At 46.7% G+C, this 17,481-nt stretch overlaps 1 protein-coding gene across 1 annotated transcript in view; it reads right to left on the bottom strand.

The window, feature by feature from the left end:
• Positions 1–17,481, bottom strand: part of cdh23 (cadherin-related 23) — a 211,165-nt gene that overhangs the window by 88,633 nt on the left and 105,051 nt on the right. Inside the window, exons 6-11 of the mRNA XM_070865557.1 lie at positions 12,589–12,810; positions 10,193–10,312; positions 8,460–8,640; positions 4,995–5,128; positions 2,075–2,284; positions 942–1,049 (exon numbers count right to left, since the gene is read on the bottom strand). Coding sequence (XP_070721658.1) covers positions 942–1,049; positions 2,075–2,284; positions 4,995–5,128; positions 8,460–8,640; positions 10,193–10,312; positions 12,589–12,810 — 975 coding nt within the window. The remainder of the gene's footprint in view (positions 1–941; positions 1,050–2,074; positions 2,285–4,994; positions 5,129–8,459; positions 8,641–10,192; positions 10,313–12,588; positions 12,811–17,481) is intronic.

Here is a 17,481-nt window from a genome sequence, read left to right as displayed (position 1 = left end):
ACCCCTGTATGTTTAATTCCCAGTCTTGGCCACCCTGCAACCACGTTTCTGTAATGGCCACCAAATCATACCCATTTGTAATGATTTGTGCCGTCAACTCAATTACTTTATTTCGAATGCTGCGTGCGTTTAGGTATAGTGTTTTAATACTAGTTTTTAAGCCATGATTTTTAGTTTTGACCCCTCCTGCAGCCCCTTTATATTCATACATATTTTCCCTTCCTATCACTTTGTGGTTTACACTTACCCCAGTGCTACTCTGCCCTGTTGCCTCCTGCCTTTTGCATTCTTTCTTGGGGTCCTGTTCATCTGAGCTCTCACCCACTCTAACTAGCTCAGAGCCCTCTCCTGGGTTCCGAATGCTCCTCGCATTGAGGCACCGAGCTTTCATGCTTGCCTTTTTATTACACTTTGATCCTTTAGAATTTTGCTGTACAGTGGCCCTTTTTGTTTTTTGCCTTGGGTTTCTCTGCCCTCCACTTTTACTCCTCTTAATTAAATCCTCAAATCCCTGGTTCCGGTTCCGGACAATTCCGGTGAACCTTTGACTTATGTGATGTTTGAGGTAATCGGCAAAAGAACCAAAGGTGAGAGGAGACATTTTCTTTACGCAGCGAGTTGTGATCTGGAACGCGCTGCCTGAAAGGGCGGTGGGAGCAGATTCAATAGTAACTTTCAAATGGGAACTGGATAAATACTTGAAGGGGGAAAATTTGCAGGAATATGGGGAAAGAGCGGGGGGAGTGGGACTGATTGAAGAGCTCGATCAAAACTCCTTCTGTGCTGTATCTATGATCCCATCTAGATATCATTAATAAATCTGCACATCGCAGTGAAGTTTGACCGAACAGGTAGCTGATTGTCAATGTATCTCTGAATGCCAAGAGGATGCCGAGGTTATTTGCAGCATCAACGCGTCAGATAGCGGATAAAATAATTACTCTTCGAGCGTGTCTTGGGTTTTCTGGGTTGTCTTTGACTGTGATGGTAAGTCGATATTCAGCAGTCTGCTCCCGATCCAGTGGTCTGTTGACATAGATGACACCAACCTGTAACATAAATCACAGGGGATGTTAACACGAGCAAGTCACCAATTCAGATAAACCATGCAAAAAAGCATTTCTAGTGGAACATCGGTGAAGATTATGTTCTCCAATCCTGGGGTGGAGGGGAACACACAAGGTTTTGGGGGAGAATGCTAGAGTGAGCCATGCAGATGTGTCTTTGACACTGGAGGTGGGACCTTTCCTTACACCATCAACACCAAAAATACTTCAGCAACAACCTGCCTTTATAGCGCCTTTAATGTCGTAAAACATCCCAAGGCGCTTCGCAAGAGCGGAATGAGAAAATAATTGATATCGAGCCAAAGCAGACGATATTAGAATGAGCAAGGTAGGTTTTAACGAGCATTTTCTAAGTCACAGTCTAAGGATAAGGGGTAAGCCATTTAGGACCGAGATGAGGAGAAACTTCTTCGCCCAGAGAGTGGTGAACCTGTGGAATTCTCTGCCACAGAGAGTTGTTGAGGCCAATTCACTAAATATATTCAAAAAGGAGTTAGATGTAGTCCTTACTACTAGGGGGGATCAAGGGGGTATGGCGAGAAAGCAGGAATGGGGTACTGAAGTTGCATGTTCAGCCATGAACTCATTGAATGGCGGTGCAGGCTAGAAGGGCCGAATGGCCTACTCCTGCACCTATTTTCTATGTTTCTATTTTAGAGGCGGAGAGGTTGAGGGAAGGAAATTCCAGAGCTTAGGACCTAGGTGGCTGAAGGCATGGCCGTTAAAGGGATGCAGAGCTCTCGGAGGGGGAGGGGGGGTGTGGGGCTGGAGGAGGTTTCAGAGATAGGGAGGGGTGTGAGGCTGGAGGAGGTTACAGAGATAGGGAGGGACGAGGCCATGGAGGAATTTGAATGGGAGGATGAGAATTTTATCTGCTGGGCTGAGAGCCAATGTAGGTCAGCGAGCACAGGGGGTGATGGGTGAATGAGACTTGGTGCTTGATGTCAGCTTGACAACGAATATTAATCATGTAACATCCATGCAATGAAGCCAATAAATGACTTAACTGTTTCGTTGATAAAAAAGGCATTTTCGGTGTTTCCTGCAGTGATGCTGAAGGTGAGGAGAGCATTGCGGCCACTGTCAATATCGGTGGCCACAACTTTGGCAACAGTTGTGGAGACGGCTATGTGTTCACTGATGGTGGAGTTCAGCGGCATATTCTGCAGCACGGGATCATTGTCGTTTATATCCAGGACGCGTACTCCAACCAATACCTGCCCAGAGCAGAATCAAAGAATAGAATCAGAGAATCCTACAGCACAGAAGGGGGCCATTCGGCCCATCATGCCTGTGCCGGCTCTGTGAAAGAACGATCCCATTCGTCCCAGTCCCCCGGCCCTTTCCCCACAGCCCGGCAAATTTCTCCTTTTCAAGTATGTATCCAATTCCCTTTTGAAAGTCACGACTGAATCTGCTCCCACCGCCCTTTCAGGCAGCGCATTCCAGATCACAACAACTCGCTGCGCGAAAATCGTCCGCCTCATCTCACATCTTGCTCTTTATCTGGGTCCTCTGGTTTACCGACTCTTCTGTCAGTGGAAACAATCTCTCTTTGTTTATTCTTATCAAAACACTTGCTGATTTTGAACACCTCTATTAAATCTCCCCTTAACCTTCTCCGCTCTAAGGAGAACAACCCCAGCTTCTCCAGCCTCTCCACGTAACTGAAGTCCCTCATCCCGGGAACCATTCTGGTCAATCTCCTCTGCACCCTCGCTAAGGTCTCGACATCCTTCTGACAGTGTGGTGCCCAGAATTGGACACAAAGCTCCAGCTGAGTATTCAGTCATGGAAGGAAAAGCGACATTAGTTTCAGCACAATAAACGATGCTAGTCTTTACTATCATCAATCTTGATCAATCTTATCCATCTTAAAAGTCTTCAAGGGGCAATGGCGGCGGTGAGGGGTTCTGGGCGGGCGGTCGGCCATCCAGCGTCCCGCGGCGATCCTCGGGTCAGGTTTAGCGGCAGCGCGGAGCAGCACCGCGGGGAAGAGCTGCGCCCAGTGTGCAACGCCCCCGGTCGCGACACCGCCGCGAGTTCGAGCTCCTGCCCGACCCGTCCGCCCTGCAGCGCGCCCCGCAGTGACCGCCCGGGAAATCGGGGCGGTTCCACTATCCCGCCAGCGGAGGTGAGTAATGGACTCCTGAGGTAAGGGCGATTGTTTTCTCTTTTAATTGTTTTTATGGTTTGTGTTGTGGTGACGCGGGCAATATTTTGGGTATGTTTTTGTGGGGGTTTTTTTATCCTTTCACCCCCAGGCATCTCTCGGAACGCGCTTGGTTCTGTCGCTTAGGATTTTCCCATCCTGACTCCCTTAGTGCTCCGCCCCACACTCAGGGCCCGGCTGCCCAATCTTACTGACTGAGGCGCAAACTTTTCTCATAGGCTGTCCCTCGGAATCGAGGCAGACTTGCTTCCACTCTAAAAGTGAGTTCTCAGGTGACTGAACAGTCCAGGAATTACAGTCTCTGTCACAGGTGGGACAGACAGTGGTTGAAGGAAAGGGTGGGTGGGGAGTCTGGTTTGCTGCACGCTCCTTCTGCTGTCTGCGCTTGGTTTCTGCATGCTCTCGGCGACGAGACTCAAGGCGGTCAGCGCCCTCCCAGATGTACTTCCTCCACTTAGGGTGGTCTTTGGCCAGGGACTCCCAGGTGTAAGCATGGACCTTACGCTAAACATCCATAAGACAAAGGTCCTTCACCGACCTGACCCCGCCACACAGCACTGCCCCCCCACCCCCCCCAGTTATCAAGATCCACGGCACAGTCCTGGACAACGTGAATCATTTCCCATACCTCGGGAGCAAATTTTACCGTCCTGCCCCAAAAACCATCAAACCCGAAAATCCAGCCTGCATGCATTTCCTCTCAACTGGTCCCGTTATAAAATAGGGCTTAAAGACAGAATATGGCTAGGAGGTTAAAGAATTCTTGAATGAAAGTTTGGACCTGGCTACAAAGACTGAGATGTGATTGGGTGAAAGGGTTTTGTAGGTGATGGAGGAAGCATTCGTGTCTGTAACATTAAGTTAAACATCTCATTGCTTTAGGTCTTCAGGAGTGTTTCAGGATCTTCAATTCAATTGCCCAGGTATGGAACAGAAATTCAGCTTTATGTCTAAACAGACTCACAATATCCTGGCACATGAGTTTTTTGGTGGTGGAGGAAAGGGGGATAAACCTGGGACCACGGGAGATCACGGACCCCCCTCGGGGGGGTGGGCAGTGGGTCCTGCTGCTGTCTGACCTCAGGCCACAATCCCCCAAAACTCCTCAAGGCTGAAATAATGGCCTGGATTGTGCAAGGGGAACTGATGGAGAGAAATAGAGCAGGAGAGAAAGAGGGAAGGATCGAGAGAAGGAGAGAAAGATAGAAAGAAATTAAGAAAAAAAATTGAGAGAGTGAGAGGAACAAAGAAAGAGAGAAGGAAAGAGCGAGAAAGAGAGAAACAAAGAAAGAGAGAAGGAGGGAAGGAAAGAAAGGAGAGACAGAAGGAAAGAACAGAGAGAAGGAAAGAGAGAAACAGAAAAGGAGAAAGGGATGAAAGGAGTGAGAGAAGGAGAGAAGGAAAGCGAGAGAAAGAGAGAAACAGAGAAGGAAAGAAAGGAGAGAGAGAGAAGGAAATAAGAGAGAGAGAGACGGAAAGAGAGAGAAAGGGAAAGAGAGAAAGAGAGGGAGAATGAGAGAACGAACAAAAGAATGGAAGAACGAAAGCAGGCAGACATCTTGAACAGCTTGTTTGATGGACTGAGGTCAAAGACCAATGCAAGGAGAGACAAACATGGATAAACTGCGTATCCTCACTCACAGTACAGGCTATCGCATGATAGCAACTACTGCCCGAATACTTGTGTGATTTACCAGAGGTGACAGGAATATATTAAACACATAATTGGGAGATGGAACAGGCTCTGGACTGACCGTGCTGCTCAGTGCTGGTGTCCCTCGGTCTTTGCCCATAATGGTTATGTTATAAAATGCAACGCTCTCCCGATCCAACTCAGCGTCTCTTCTCACACGAAGCTCCCCTTCCACTGGAGAAATAATGAACTCATCTGTGGATGCAAAGGAAAGGGAGAAAACTGCCTTTAACGGAGTGAAACGTCCCAGGGTGCTTCACAGGAGTATTATGAGATAAAATATTTGACACTGAACCGCACAAGCAGAAAATATTGCAGATGGCCGAAAAGTCCCACTCCAGGGACTTGAGCACAAAATCCAGACTGACACTCCCAGTGCAGTGCTGAGGGAGTGCTGCACTGTCGGAGGTGCCGTCTTTCGGATGAGACGTTAAACCGAGGCCCCGCCTGCTCTCTCAGATGGATGTAAAAGATCCCATGGCACGTTAGTGGGAGTTGTGCACAGACCTCGAAACAGTAGTAGTGATGTTGGGGAGGGCATCAAACAGGAAATTAGGGGTGCGTGCAATAAAGGTGCAGCAGTTATAATGGGTGACTTTAATATGCACATAGATTGGGTTAACCAAACTGGAAGCAATACGGTGGAGGAGGATTTCCTGGAGTGCATAAGGGATGGTTTTTTAGACCAATATGTCGAGGAACCAACTAGGGGGGAGGCCATCTTAGACTGGGTGTTGTGTAATGAGAGAGGATTAATTAGCAATCTCGTTGTGCGAGGCCCCTTGGGGAAGAGTGACCATAATATGGTGGAATTCTGCATTCGGATGGAGAATGAAACAGTTAATTCAGAGACCATGGTCCAGAACTTAAAGAAGGGTAACTTTGAAGGTATGAGGCGTGAATTGGCTAGGATAGATTGGCGAATGATACTGAAGGGGTGGACTGTGGATGGGCAATGGCAGACATTTAGAGACCGCATGGATGAACTACAACAATTGTACATTCCTGTCTGGCGTAAAAATAAAAAAGTGAAGGTGGCTCAACCGTGGCTATCAAGGGAAATCAGGGATAGTATTAAAGCCAAGGAAGTGGCATACAAATTGGCCAGAAATAGCAGCGAACCCGGGGACTGGGAGAAATTTAGAACTCAGCAGAGGAGGACAAAGGATTTGATTAGGGCAGGGAAAATAGAGTACGAGAAGAAGCTTGCAGGGAACATTAAGACGGATTGCAAAAGTTTCTATAGATATGTAAAGAGAAAAAGGTTAGTAAAGACAAACGTAGGTCCCCTGCAGTCAGAATCAGGGGAAGTCATAACGGGGAACAAAGAAATGGCAGACCAATTGAACAAGTACTTTGGTTCGGTATTCACTGAGGAGGACACAAACAACCTTCCGGATATAAAAGGGGTCGGAGGGTCTAGTAAGGAGGAGGAACTGAGGGAAATCCTTATTAGTCGGGAAATTGTGTTGGGGAAATTGATGGGATTGAAGGCCGATAAATCCCCAGGGCCTGATGGACTGCATCCCAGAGTACTTAAGGAGGTGGCCTTGGAAATAGTGGATGCATTGACAGTCATTTTCCAACATTCCATTGACTCTGGATCAGTTCCTATGGAGTGGAGGGTAGCCAATGTAACCCCACTTTTTAAAAAAGGAGGGAGAGAGATAACAGGGAATTATAGACCGGTCAGCCTGACATCGGTAGTGGGTAAAATGATAGAATCAATTATTAAGGATGTCATAGCAGTGCATTTGGAAAGAGGTGATATGATAGGTCCAAGTCAGCATGGATTTGTGAAAGGGAAATTATGCTTGACAAATCTTCTGGAATTTTTTGAGGATGTTTCCAGTAGAGTGGACAAGGGAGAACCAGTTGATGTGGTATATTTGGACTTTCAGAAGGCTTTCGACAAGGTCCCACACAAGAGATTAATGTGCAAAGTTAAAGCACATGGGATTGGGGGTAGTGTGCTGACATGGATTGAGAACTGGTTGTCAGACAGGAAGCAAAGAGTAGGAGTAAATGGGGACTTTTCAGAATGGCAGGCAGTGACTAGTGGGGTACCGCAAGGTTCTGTCCTGGGGCCCCAGCTGTTTACACTGTACATTAATGATTTAGACGAGGGGATTAAATGTAGTATCTCCAAATTTGCGGATTACACTAAGTTGGGTGGCAGTGTGAGCTGCGAGGAGGATGCTATGAGGCTGCAGAGCGACTTGGATAGGTTAGGTGAGTGGGAAAATGCATGGCAGATGAAGTATAATGTGGATAAATGTGAGGTTGTCCACTTTGGTGGTAAAAACAGAGAGACAGACTATTTTCTGACAGATTAGGAAAAGGGGAGGTGTAACGAGACCTGGGTGTCATGGTACATCAGTCATTGAAGGTTGGCATGCAGGTACAGCAGGCGGTTAAGAAAGCAAATGGCATGTTGGCCTTCATAGCGAGGGGATTTGAGTACAGGAGCAGGGAGGTGTTGCTACAGTTGTACAGGGCCTTGGTGAGGCTACACCTGGAGTATTGTGTACAGTTTTGATCTCCTAACCTGAGGAAGGACATTCTTGCTATTGAGGGAGTGCAGCGAAGGTTCACCAGGCTGATTCCCGGGATGGCAGGACTTACCTATCAAGAAAGACTGGATCAACTGGGCTTGTATTCACTGGAGTTCAGAAGAATGAGAGGGGACCTCATAGAAACGTTTAAAATTCTGACGGGGTTAGACAGGTTCGATGCAGGAAGAATGTTCCCAATGTTGGGGAAGTCCAGAACCAGGGGACACAGTCTAAGGATAAGGTGTAAGCCATTTAGGACCGAGATGAGGAGGAATTTCTTCACCCAGAGAGTGGTGAACCTGTGGAATTCTCTACCACAGAAAGTTGTTGAGGCCAATTCACTAAATATATTCAAAAAGGAGTTAGATGAAGTCCTTACTACTAGGGGAATCAAGGGGTATGGCGAGAAAGCAGGAATGGGGTACTGAAGTTGAATGTTCAGCCATGAACTCATTGAATGGCGGTGCAGGCTAGAAGGGCCGAATGGCCTACTCCTGCACCTATTTTCTATGTTTCTATGTTTCTATTTCGAGGAAGAGCAGGGGAGTTCTCCCCAGTGTCCTGGCCAATATTTATCCCTCAATCAACATAACAAAAACAGATTATCTGGGTCATTATCCCATTACTGTTTGTGGGAGCTTGCTGTGTGCAAACTGGCTGCCGCGTTTCCCACATAACAGCAGTAACTCCACTCCAAAAGTACTTCATTGGCTGTAAAGCACCCTGGAACGTCCAGTGGCTATATAAATACAACTTTTTCTTCTCTTCTATTCCTTCCTCCCGCATGAATTTATTTAGCTTCCCCTTAAAAGCATCTGTGCTGTTTGCCTCAACTACTCCACAAACTGAAACCACAAATTTTAATGATTTTATCTTGAGCCCATTAGGTTAACATTTCTTGTCGAGGGTGCAGATCATGGCTGAGCCTCCCACACTTTCTAGATGGCCTGAAATATTTTGCTGGGACTTACTGAGGGGATCTCCTGCTACGATGCTATATTCGATTTGCCCATTGGGGCCCGAGTCTTTATCTTCAGCTAGGAATGTCCACACTCTCGGGCCGGGCTGACCCTCAGTGATGTCAAACGGACCCTCGTAAGGATGAGGAAACCTTGGTGTCACATCATTGATGTCATTCACATTGACAATGACCTACAACGGGAGGAAAAACAGACTCAATAAGAACATAAGAAATAGGAGCAGGAGTTGGCCATTCGATCCCTCGAGCCTGCTCCGCCATTCAATAAGATCATGGCTGATCTGATCATGGACTCAGCTCCACTTCCCTGCCAGCTCCTTCATTCCCTTATCGTTCCAAAATCTGTCTATCTCCACCTTAAATATATTCAATGACCCAGCCTCCACAGCTCTCTGGGGTAGAGAATTCCACAGATTCATGACCCTCTGAGTGAAGAAATTCCTCCTCATCTCAATTTTAAATGGGCGGCCCCTTATTCTGAGACTATGCCCCCTAGTTCTAGATTCCCCCTGAAGGGGAAACATCCTCTCCGCAACTACCCTATCAAGCCCCTCAGAATCTTAAAAGTTTCAATAAGATCACCTCTCATTCTTCTAAACTCCAATATTTAAATTCTACTGATGTAAACATTTATGTTTTGAGAAGGGGCTGCGTTTTGATCTCAGTCTTGAACATTGGGTTTTGACTAAATCTACTCCAATTGGAGAGTTGGAATGAAATAATGAAATGTACTTTCTCCCCGATAACCCAGGGGAGTCTGTATGGCCCATACACCTTGAGTGGTGCACTCAGCGCAGAGGTTTGTGAGCTTGGACATGCTCAATCATTGGCTGACCCCAATGGCCAATGAAAACCGGAAACAAAGCCACATTTCCACTTTGCCATTGGCTGGAGGTGAAGAGATTAAGGTCAGTGGAGGGATTTGCAAACAAGGATGAGAATTTTGAAATCGAGGCGTTGCTTAACCGGGAGCCAATGTAGGTCAGCGAGCAAAGGGGGTGATGGGTGAGCGGGACTTGGTGCGAGTTAGGACACGGGCAGCGGGTTTTCAATCACCTCTAGTTTACGTCGTGTAGAATGTGGGAGGCTGGCCGCAATCTGGGAGGCCACAGAAAAGGATAATTATTAAAAAAAAAGGAACATTCATATTGGTATAAGAACATAAGAATTAGGAACAGGAGTAGGCCATCTAGCCCCTCGAGCCTGCTCCGCCATTCAACAAGATCATGGCTGATCTGGCCGTGGACTCAGCTCCACTTACCCGCCCGCTCCCCATAACCCTTAATTCCCTTATTGGTTAAAAATCTATCTATCTGTGACTTGAATACATTCAATGAGCTAGCCTCAACTACTTCCTTGGGCAGAGAATTCCATAGATTCACAACCCTCTGGGAGAAGAAATTCCTTCTCAACTTGGTTTTAAATTGGCTCCCCCGTATTTTGAGGCTGTGCCCCCTAGTTCTAGTCTCCCCGACCAGTGGAAACAACCTCTCCGCCTCTATCTTGTCTATCCCTTTCATTATTTTAAATGTTTCTATAAGATCACCCCTCATCCTTCTGAACTCCAACGAGCAGTTGCTAGGGTTGAAATAATTTGCGGGGACTGAGTGGATAGTTCTGGACAGCGTTGTGTTGCTAATCTTTCACCTTTAGCCTCAGTTGGATCTTGCCTCAAAGCATTTCCTTGGTCTGAACAAACCATTTCCTTTACCCGGAAGCACTTACTGTGGCGGTGGAGGTCAGGCGGTGGTCTGGATTCGGACACTGGTCAGTGGCTGTAAGGATGAGCGTGTAGCGGCCATGACATATCTCATAGTCCAATCCCTTCACTGCCTTGATCTGGCCCTAAAGAAAGAAAAGACTTTTATTTATATAGTTCCTCTCACGACCACCGGATGGCTCAAAGCGCTTTACAGCCAATGAAGTACTTTTGGAGCGCAGTCACTGTTGTAATGTGGGAAACGCAGCAGCCAATTTGCGCACAGCAAGCTCCCACAAACAGCAATGTGATAATGACCAGATAATCTGATTTTGTGATGTTGATTGAGGGATAAATATTGGCCAGGACACCGGGGATAGCTCCCCTGCTCTTCTTCGAAATAGTACCGTGTGAATTCCTCATGACTACATTCAGGATTTAACCACGCACAATGATTCCCCGCCCCCTCTCCCACCACGGCATCGTAAACATAGAAACATAGAAAATAGGTGCAGGAGCAGGCCATTCAGCCCTTCTAGCCTGCACCGCCATTCAATGAGTTCATGGCTGAGCATGAAACTTCAGTACCCCCTTCCTGCTTTCTCGCCATACCCCTTGATCCCCCGAGTAGTAAGGACTTCATCTAACTCCCTTTTGAATATATTTAGTGAATTGGCCTCAACTACTTTCTGTGGTAGAGAATTCCACAGGTTCACCACTCTCTGGGTGAAGAAGTTTCTCCTCATCTCGGTCCTAAATGGCTTACCCCTTATCCTTAGACTGTGACCCCTGGTTCTGGACTTCCCAACATTGGGAACATTCTTCCTGCATCCAACCTGTCCAAACCCGTCAGAATTTTAAAAGTTTCTATGAGGTCCCCTCTCACTCTTCTGAACTCCAGTGAATACAAGCCCAGTTGATCCAGTCTTTCTTGATAGGTCAGTCCCACCATCCCGGGAATCAGTCTGTTGAATCTTCGCTGCACTCCCTCAATAGCAAGAACGTCCTTCCTCAGGTTAGGAGACCAAAACTGTACACAATACTCCAGGTGTGGCCTCACCAAGGCCCTGTACAACTGTAGCAACACCTCCCTGCTCCTGTACTCAAATCCCCTCGCTATGAAGGCCAACATGCCATTTGCTTTCTTAACCGCCTGCTGTAACTGCATGCCAACCTTCAATGACTGATGTACCATGACACCCAGGTCTCGCTGCACCTTCCCTTTTCCTAATCTGTCACCATTCAGAAAATAGTCTGTCTCTCTGTTTTTACCACCAAAGTGGATAACCTCACATTTATCCACATTATACTTCATCTGCCACGCATTTGCCCACTCACCTAACCTATCCAAGTCACTCTGCAGCCTCATAGCATCCTCCTCGCAGCTCACACTGCCACCCAACTTAGTGTCATCCGCAAATTTGGAGATACTACATTTAATCCCCTCGTCTAAATCATTAATGTACAATGTAAACAGCTGGGGCCCCAGCACAGAACCTTGCGGTACCCCACTAGTCACTGCCTGCCATTCTGAAAAGTACCCATTTACTCCTACTCTTTGCTTCCTGTCTGACAACCAGTTCTCAATCCACGTCAGCACACTACCCCCAATCCCATGTGCTTTAACTTTGCACATTAATCTCCTGTGTGGGACCTTGTCGAAAGCCTTCTGAAAGTCCAAATATACCACATCAACTGGTTCTCCTTTGTCCACTTTACTGGAAACATCCTCAAAAAATTCCAGAAGATTTGTCAAGCATGATCTCCCTTTCACAAATCCATGCTGACTTGGACCTATCATGTCACCATTTTCCAAATGCGCTGCTATGACATCCTTAATAATTGATTCTATCATTTTACCCACTACTGAGATCAGGCTGACCGGTCTATAATTCCCTGCTTTCTCTCTCCATCCTTTTTTCAAAAGTGCGGTTACATTGGCTACCCTCCACTCCATAGGAACTGATCCAGAGTCAATGGAATGTTGGAAAATGACTGTCAATGCATCCACTATTTCCAAGGACACGTCCTTAAGTACTCTGGGATGCAGTCCATCAGGCCCTGGGGATTTATCGGCCTTCAATCCCATCAATTTCCCCAACATAATTTCCCGACTAATAAAGATTTCCCTCAGTTCCTCCTCCTTACTAGACCCTCTGACCCCTTTTATATCCGGAAGGTTTTTTGTGTCCTCCTTAGTGAATACTGAACCAAAGTACTTGTTCAATTGGTCTGCCATTTCTTTGTTCCCCGTTATGACTTCCCCTGATTCTGACTGCAGGGGACCTACGTTTGTCTTTACTAACCTTTTTCTCTTTGCATACCTATAGAAACTTTTGCAATCCGCCTTAATGTTCCCTGCAAGCTTTTCTCATTCTACCTGATTGCAAAGGCCATTCCAATTGTGACCTTGACTACTCACTGTGACACTGTGGATGGTGAATGTGTCGTCGATATTCCCTTCCACAATGGCGTATGTAATGGTTCCATTGGGGCCTTCATCCTGATCCGTGGCAATCACCGTGATGTTGAACGAATTCACGCTCGATGGCCCCTCATCCAAGGTGATGTCATATTGTTGCTGCCGAAATGCGGGATAATTGTCATTCTCATCCAGAATATTGACAAGCACAGTGGTTGTCGCCTGCAATAAACAGAAAAGGTTAGTCGCAGAATCGTACAGCACAGAAGGTGGCCATTTGGCCCATTGTGCCTCAGCCTCCTCTGCGAAAGCATGATCCCATTAGTCCCACTCCCTCTGCTATCTGACGCACTGGTGCTACAAATAAACCCATCATTCTCTTGGCATTCAGAGATACATTGAAGACCAGCCATGTGTTTGGTCAAACTTCACTGCGATGTGCATATTTATTAATGATACCTATATGAAATCAGAGAATGATACAGCACAGGAGTTTTGGTGGAGCGATCCAATTAGTTCTACCCCCTCTGCACTTCCCCCACAGTCCTGCAAACGTTTTCAATTCAAGTATTTCTCCAATTCCATCTTGAAAGTTACTATTGAATCTGCTCCCACCGAGCTTTCAGGCAGCGCGTTCCCGATCACAACAACTCGCTGCGTAAAATAAATTCTCCTCTTCTCCCTTCTGGTTCTTTTGTGAGTTATCTTAAATCTGCCCAAGCGCCTCCGCATTGATGGGGGCCAGCGACCCGAACAGCTCCTCGGGTGGACCCCACCTCCCCCCTTTCTGACGTTCCAAAATCCGGATATACCCCAACCTGGGCTCGGGTATTTCCGGAATCGTGACGTCAGAAAGATGGTCGAAAGTCTGGAATCCGGAACGGCCTCGGTCCCAAAGGTTCCGGGTACTCGACGCTGCACCTGTAATGCTATTGGCACTTAAAGAACAAAATAGTCCAAAAGAATCATCCAGTAACTAAGGAATGGAGCAATAATGGAAGAAATGAAGGATTGCAGGAAGTATTGATGAAGGAAGAAAGGCTCCCTGCAAAGGAAGGTGCATTATCGAAACAAAGCCCTGGTTAGACCACGCCTGAAGCACTGTGAGCGGTTCTGGGCGGCATACCTTCGGGAGGATATATTGGCCTTGGAGGGAGTGTAGTGTGGGCTGAAAGCGCGGCCTCACTGGGTGCGTGCGAAGTGCGGACAGACCCGGCGAGGCCTCGCAAAAGCCGGTTTTCGGGGTGCGATGCACATTTTCCGATCTGTCACGATTTCCCGCGACAGATTCTCCACATCTCCGCAGGAAGGACATCCGAGCGGGAGAGATTGGGCTATTTGCCCAACTCGTGCCCAGCGAATGTCCTTCAAACTTTTGCGGCTGGTAAAAGCAGGTGCACAGCTTACCTTTACCAAACGTAAGTTTTAAAACATATAAAAATTAAATTTAAAAACACATTTTTATGTTAAAAAAACCCTGTCCATTGAGGTAAGTTTATTTTAAGCCATATTAAAACATTAAAAAAATGTCAACAAATATTTTCTTTCTCTAAAACATTTAATTTCAATTAATTTTAAATATGTGAGATGTTTCATTTCTTTATTATGTTGTGTTTTAGGGGTTTTTCTCATTGATAATAATAGGAACTGTGAGAAACGGAGTTCCCATTAGTCTCAATAAGAATACTGCATCGTGATTGGTTGTCCAGGCCCACGTGATTCCAGCTAGGACATACGTATCTCGAAGGCATCTCCGCGTGTGCTGTGCAGCGAATCTTGGCCTCCGACCGTGGTCCGATGTTTCTCCGGGACCACCAGGTAAGATTGGTAGATTTTTTGGGGGCTTGGAGGTGTTTGTACGAAGGAAGCCTCCGACCGCGATTCTAGCCCCGATAGCAGACTCCAGGGGTCAAGTTATGAGGAGAAATTACAGAAACTAGGGTTGTAGTCCTTGGAATTTAGAAGGTTAAGGGAGAATCTGACTGAAGTTTTCAGGATATTAAGAGGAACTGCGAGGGTAGACAGAGAGAAACTATTCCTGCTGGTTGGGGAGTCTAAAAATTAGAACCAGACCGTCCAGGTTGAAATTAGGAAACACTTCTACACACAAAGGGTAGTAGAAGTTTGGAACTCTTTGCAAATGGCAATTGATGCCGGATCAATTGTTAATTTTAAATCTGAGATTGATAGCTTTTCGTCAACCAAAGGTATTAAGGAATACGGGCCAAAGGTGGGTATACGGAGTTAGGTCGCAGATCAGTCATGATCTCAATGAATCTCATCGAGGAGCTCAATGGCCTCCTCCTGCTCCAATGTTCCGACCTCAAACTTGCTTAACACAATAAGTTAACCCCAGAGTGTTGTTACATATACAATGTTATGTAAGAATGGATTGCTTCTACGAGGGGAATGGTCTCCATTGATAAAGCCCTGTTGATATCCATTCATGGTCCTGGTCATAAGAACATAAGAAATAGGAGCAGGAGTCGGCCATTTGGCCCCTCGAGCCTGCTCCGCCATTCAATAAGATCATGGCTGATCTGATCTTGGCCTCAACTCCACTTTCCTGCCCGCTCCTCATATTGTCTGGCAAATTCAGAGCAATGATGATGGAGGGAAGACTTACTTTTGATGTTTTTGTAAAAGAAAAAGTTCTGTCCTCTAATGCAGCAAAGGATTTATTTGCTTGCATACGTACCAAATGGGCAAGTATCAATGCCACGCCATAAAGACGTCAATTCTTCATTTGGCAGATGATCCAAGAACGACACTGTGCGCAGACTGAAGCTGTACGAAGGACATCCTCCAGTAGTGAAGAACAGCAGGTCACAGCAGTCAAAGTGACTGACCTTCGGGATGTATAATTTATCTCCAGCAGAACTGAGCAACTGCTGCTCCCAAGCTCACGGATTGCTGAAAATCTGGCAATTGCAGGAGCAAATATTTATTCTCATAAATAGACTCAATGAATCGTTTGACTGGACTGTTGGCTTTTGTGGTAAGTATCAAAGCAGCGTGACACTAAGCTGGGTGGCGGTGTGAGCTGTGAGGAGGATGCTAAGAGGCTGCAGGGTGACTTGGACAGGTTAGGTGAGTGGGCAAATGCATGGCAGATGCAGTATAATTTGGATAAATGTGAGGTTATCCACTTTGGTGGCAAGAACACGAAAGCAGAATATTATCTGAATGGCGACAGATTAGGAAAAGGGGAGATCCAACGAGACCTGGGTGTCATGGTACATCAGTCATTGAAAGTTGGCATACAGGTACAGCAGGCGGTGAAGACGGCAAATGGTATGTTGACTTTCATAGCTAGGGGATTTGAGTATAGGAGCAGGGAGGTCTTACTGCAGTTGTACAGGGCCTTAGTGAGGCCTCACCTGGAATATTGTGTTCAGTTTTGGTCTCCTAATCTGAGGAAGGACGTTCTTGCTATTGAGGGAGTGCAGCGAAGGTTCACCAGACTGATTTCCGGGATGGCAGGACTGACATATGAGGATCGACTGGGCCTGTATTCACTGGAGTTTGGAAGAATGAGAGGGGATCTCATAGAAACATATAACATTCGAAGGGAGTGGATAGGTTAGATGCAGGAAGAATGTTCCCGATGTTGGGGAAGTCCAGAACCAGGGGACACAGTCTAAGGGAATCAGGGGACACAGTCTAAGGATAAGGAGTAAGCCAGTTAGGACTGAAATGAGGAGAAAATTCTTCATTCAGCGAGTTGTTAACCTGTGGAATTCTCTACCGCAGAGAGTTGTTGATGCCAGTTCATTGGATATATTTAAGAGGGAGTTTGATATGGCCCTTACGGCTAAAGGGATCAAGGGGTATAGAGAGAAAGCAGGAAAGGGGTACTGAGGTGAATGATCAGCCATGATCATATTGAATGGTGGTGCAGGCTCGAAGGGCCGAATGGCCTACTCCTGCACCTATTTTCTATGTTTCTATGTGACAAAGCTTCAGTTATAGTGGCAGGCCATGAGGAAGAGGGACTTGCATTTATATAACACCTTTCACGACCACTGCACATCTCAAAGCACTTTACAGCCAATGAAGTACTTTTGGAGTGCAGCCACTGTTGTAATGTGGGAAACGCGGCAGCCACTTTGTGCACAGCAAGCTCCCACACACAGCCATGTGATAATAACCGGATAATCTGTTTTTAGTGATGTTGGTTGAGGGATAAATATTGGCTAGGACACCAGGGATAACTCCCCTGCTCTTCTCCGAAATAGTGCCATGGGATCTTTTACGTCCACCTGAGCGAGCAGACGGGGTTTTGGTTAACGTCTCATCCGAAAGACGGCACCTCCGACAGTGCAGCACTCCCTCAGCACTGCACTGGAGTGTCAGCCTAGATTTATGTGCTCAAGTCCCTGGTGTGGGACTTGAACCCACAACCTTCTGACTCGGAGGCGAGGGTGCTGCCCACTGAGTCACAACTGACACACAATTATTACTGTAGGGATAGGCATTTTCTGCAAGGCAGCAATTGAGCTCAGCAAGGGGGTTAAACCACAAATGAAACACAATTAACAGGAAATTTATCGAAACGAACAGAAAATAAAACTTGACATTTGTTCTCCTGCTGTTGTACATTTGCTTCACTGGCAAAAAAAAACGGTAACACATGTACTTCCACTGTCTCGGTTAGTGGTTTGCAATATGTATTGGGGACCCCGTTGTAGATACCAACAAACCGCCAGACGTCTGTGTGCAAACACTGATGCACGTCAGGGTGAGAGAAGACCCCAAACCCTGTCCACAACTGTCCTGCCCACGTGACCAATTTCAGGAAAAACTCTGGGTGTAATGCGCGCCCCTGTGAGGATGCTCACAGGTTGGTTGAGCTGTTGAGTTGGGAGTGGCTTAGCCAGCCACATGATGTTC

Source organism: Pristiophorus japonicus, chromosome 22 (genome assembly GCF_044704955.1).
Source record: "Pristiophorus japonicus isolate sPriJap1 chromosome 22, sPriJap1.hap1, whole genome shotgun sequence".
Classification (NCBI taxonomy): Eukaryota; Metazoa; Chordata; class Chondrichthyes; family Pristiophoridae; genus Pristiophorus; species Pristiophorus japonicus.
The sequence above is the reverse complement of the archived record's forward strand: the minus strand, read 5'-3'. Positions and strand labels throughout refer to the sequence as shown.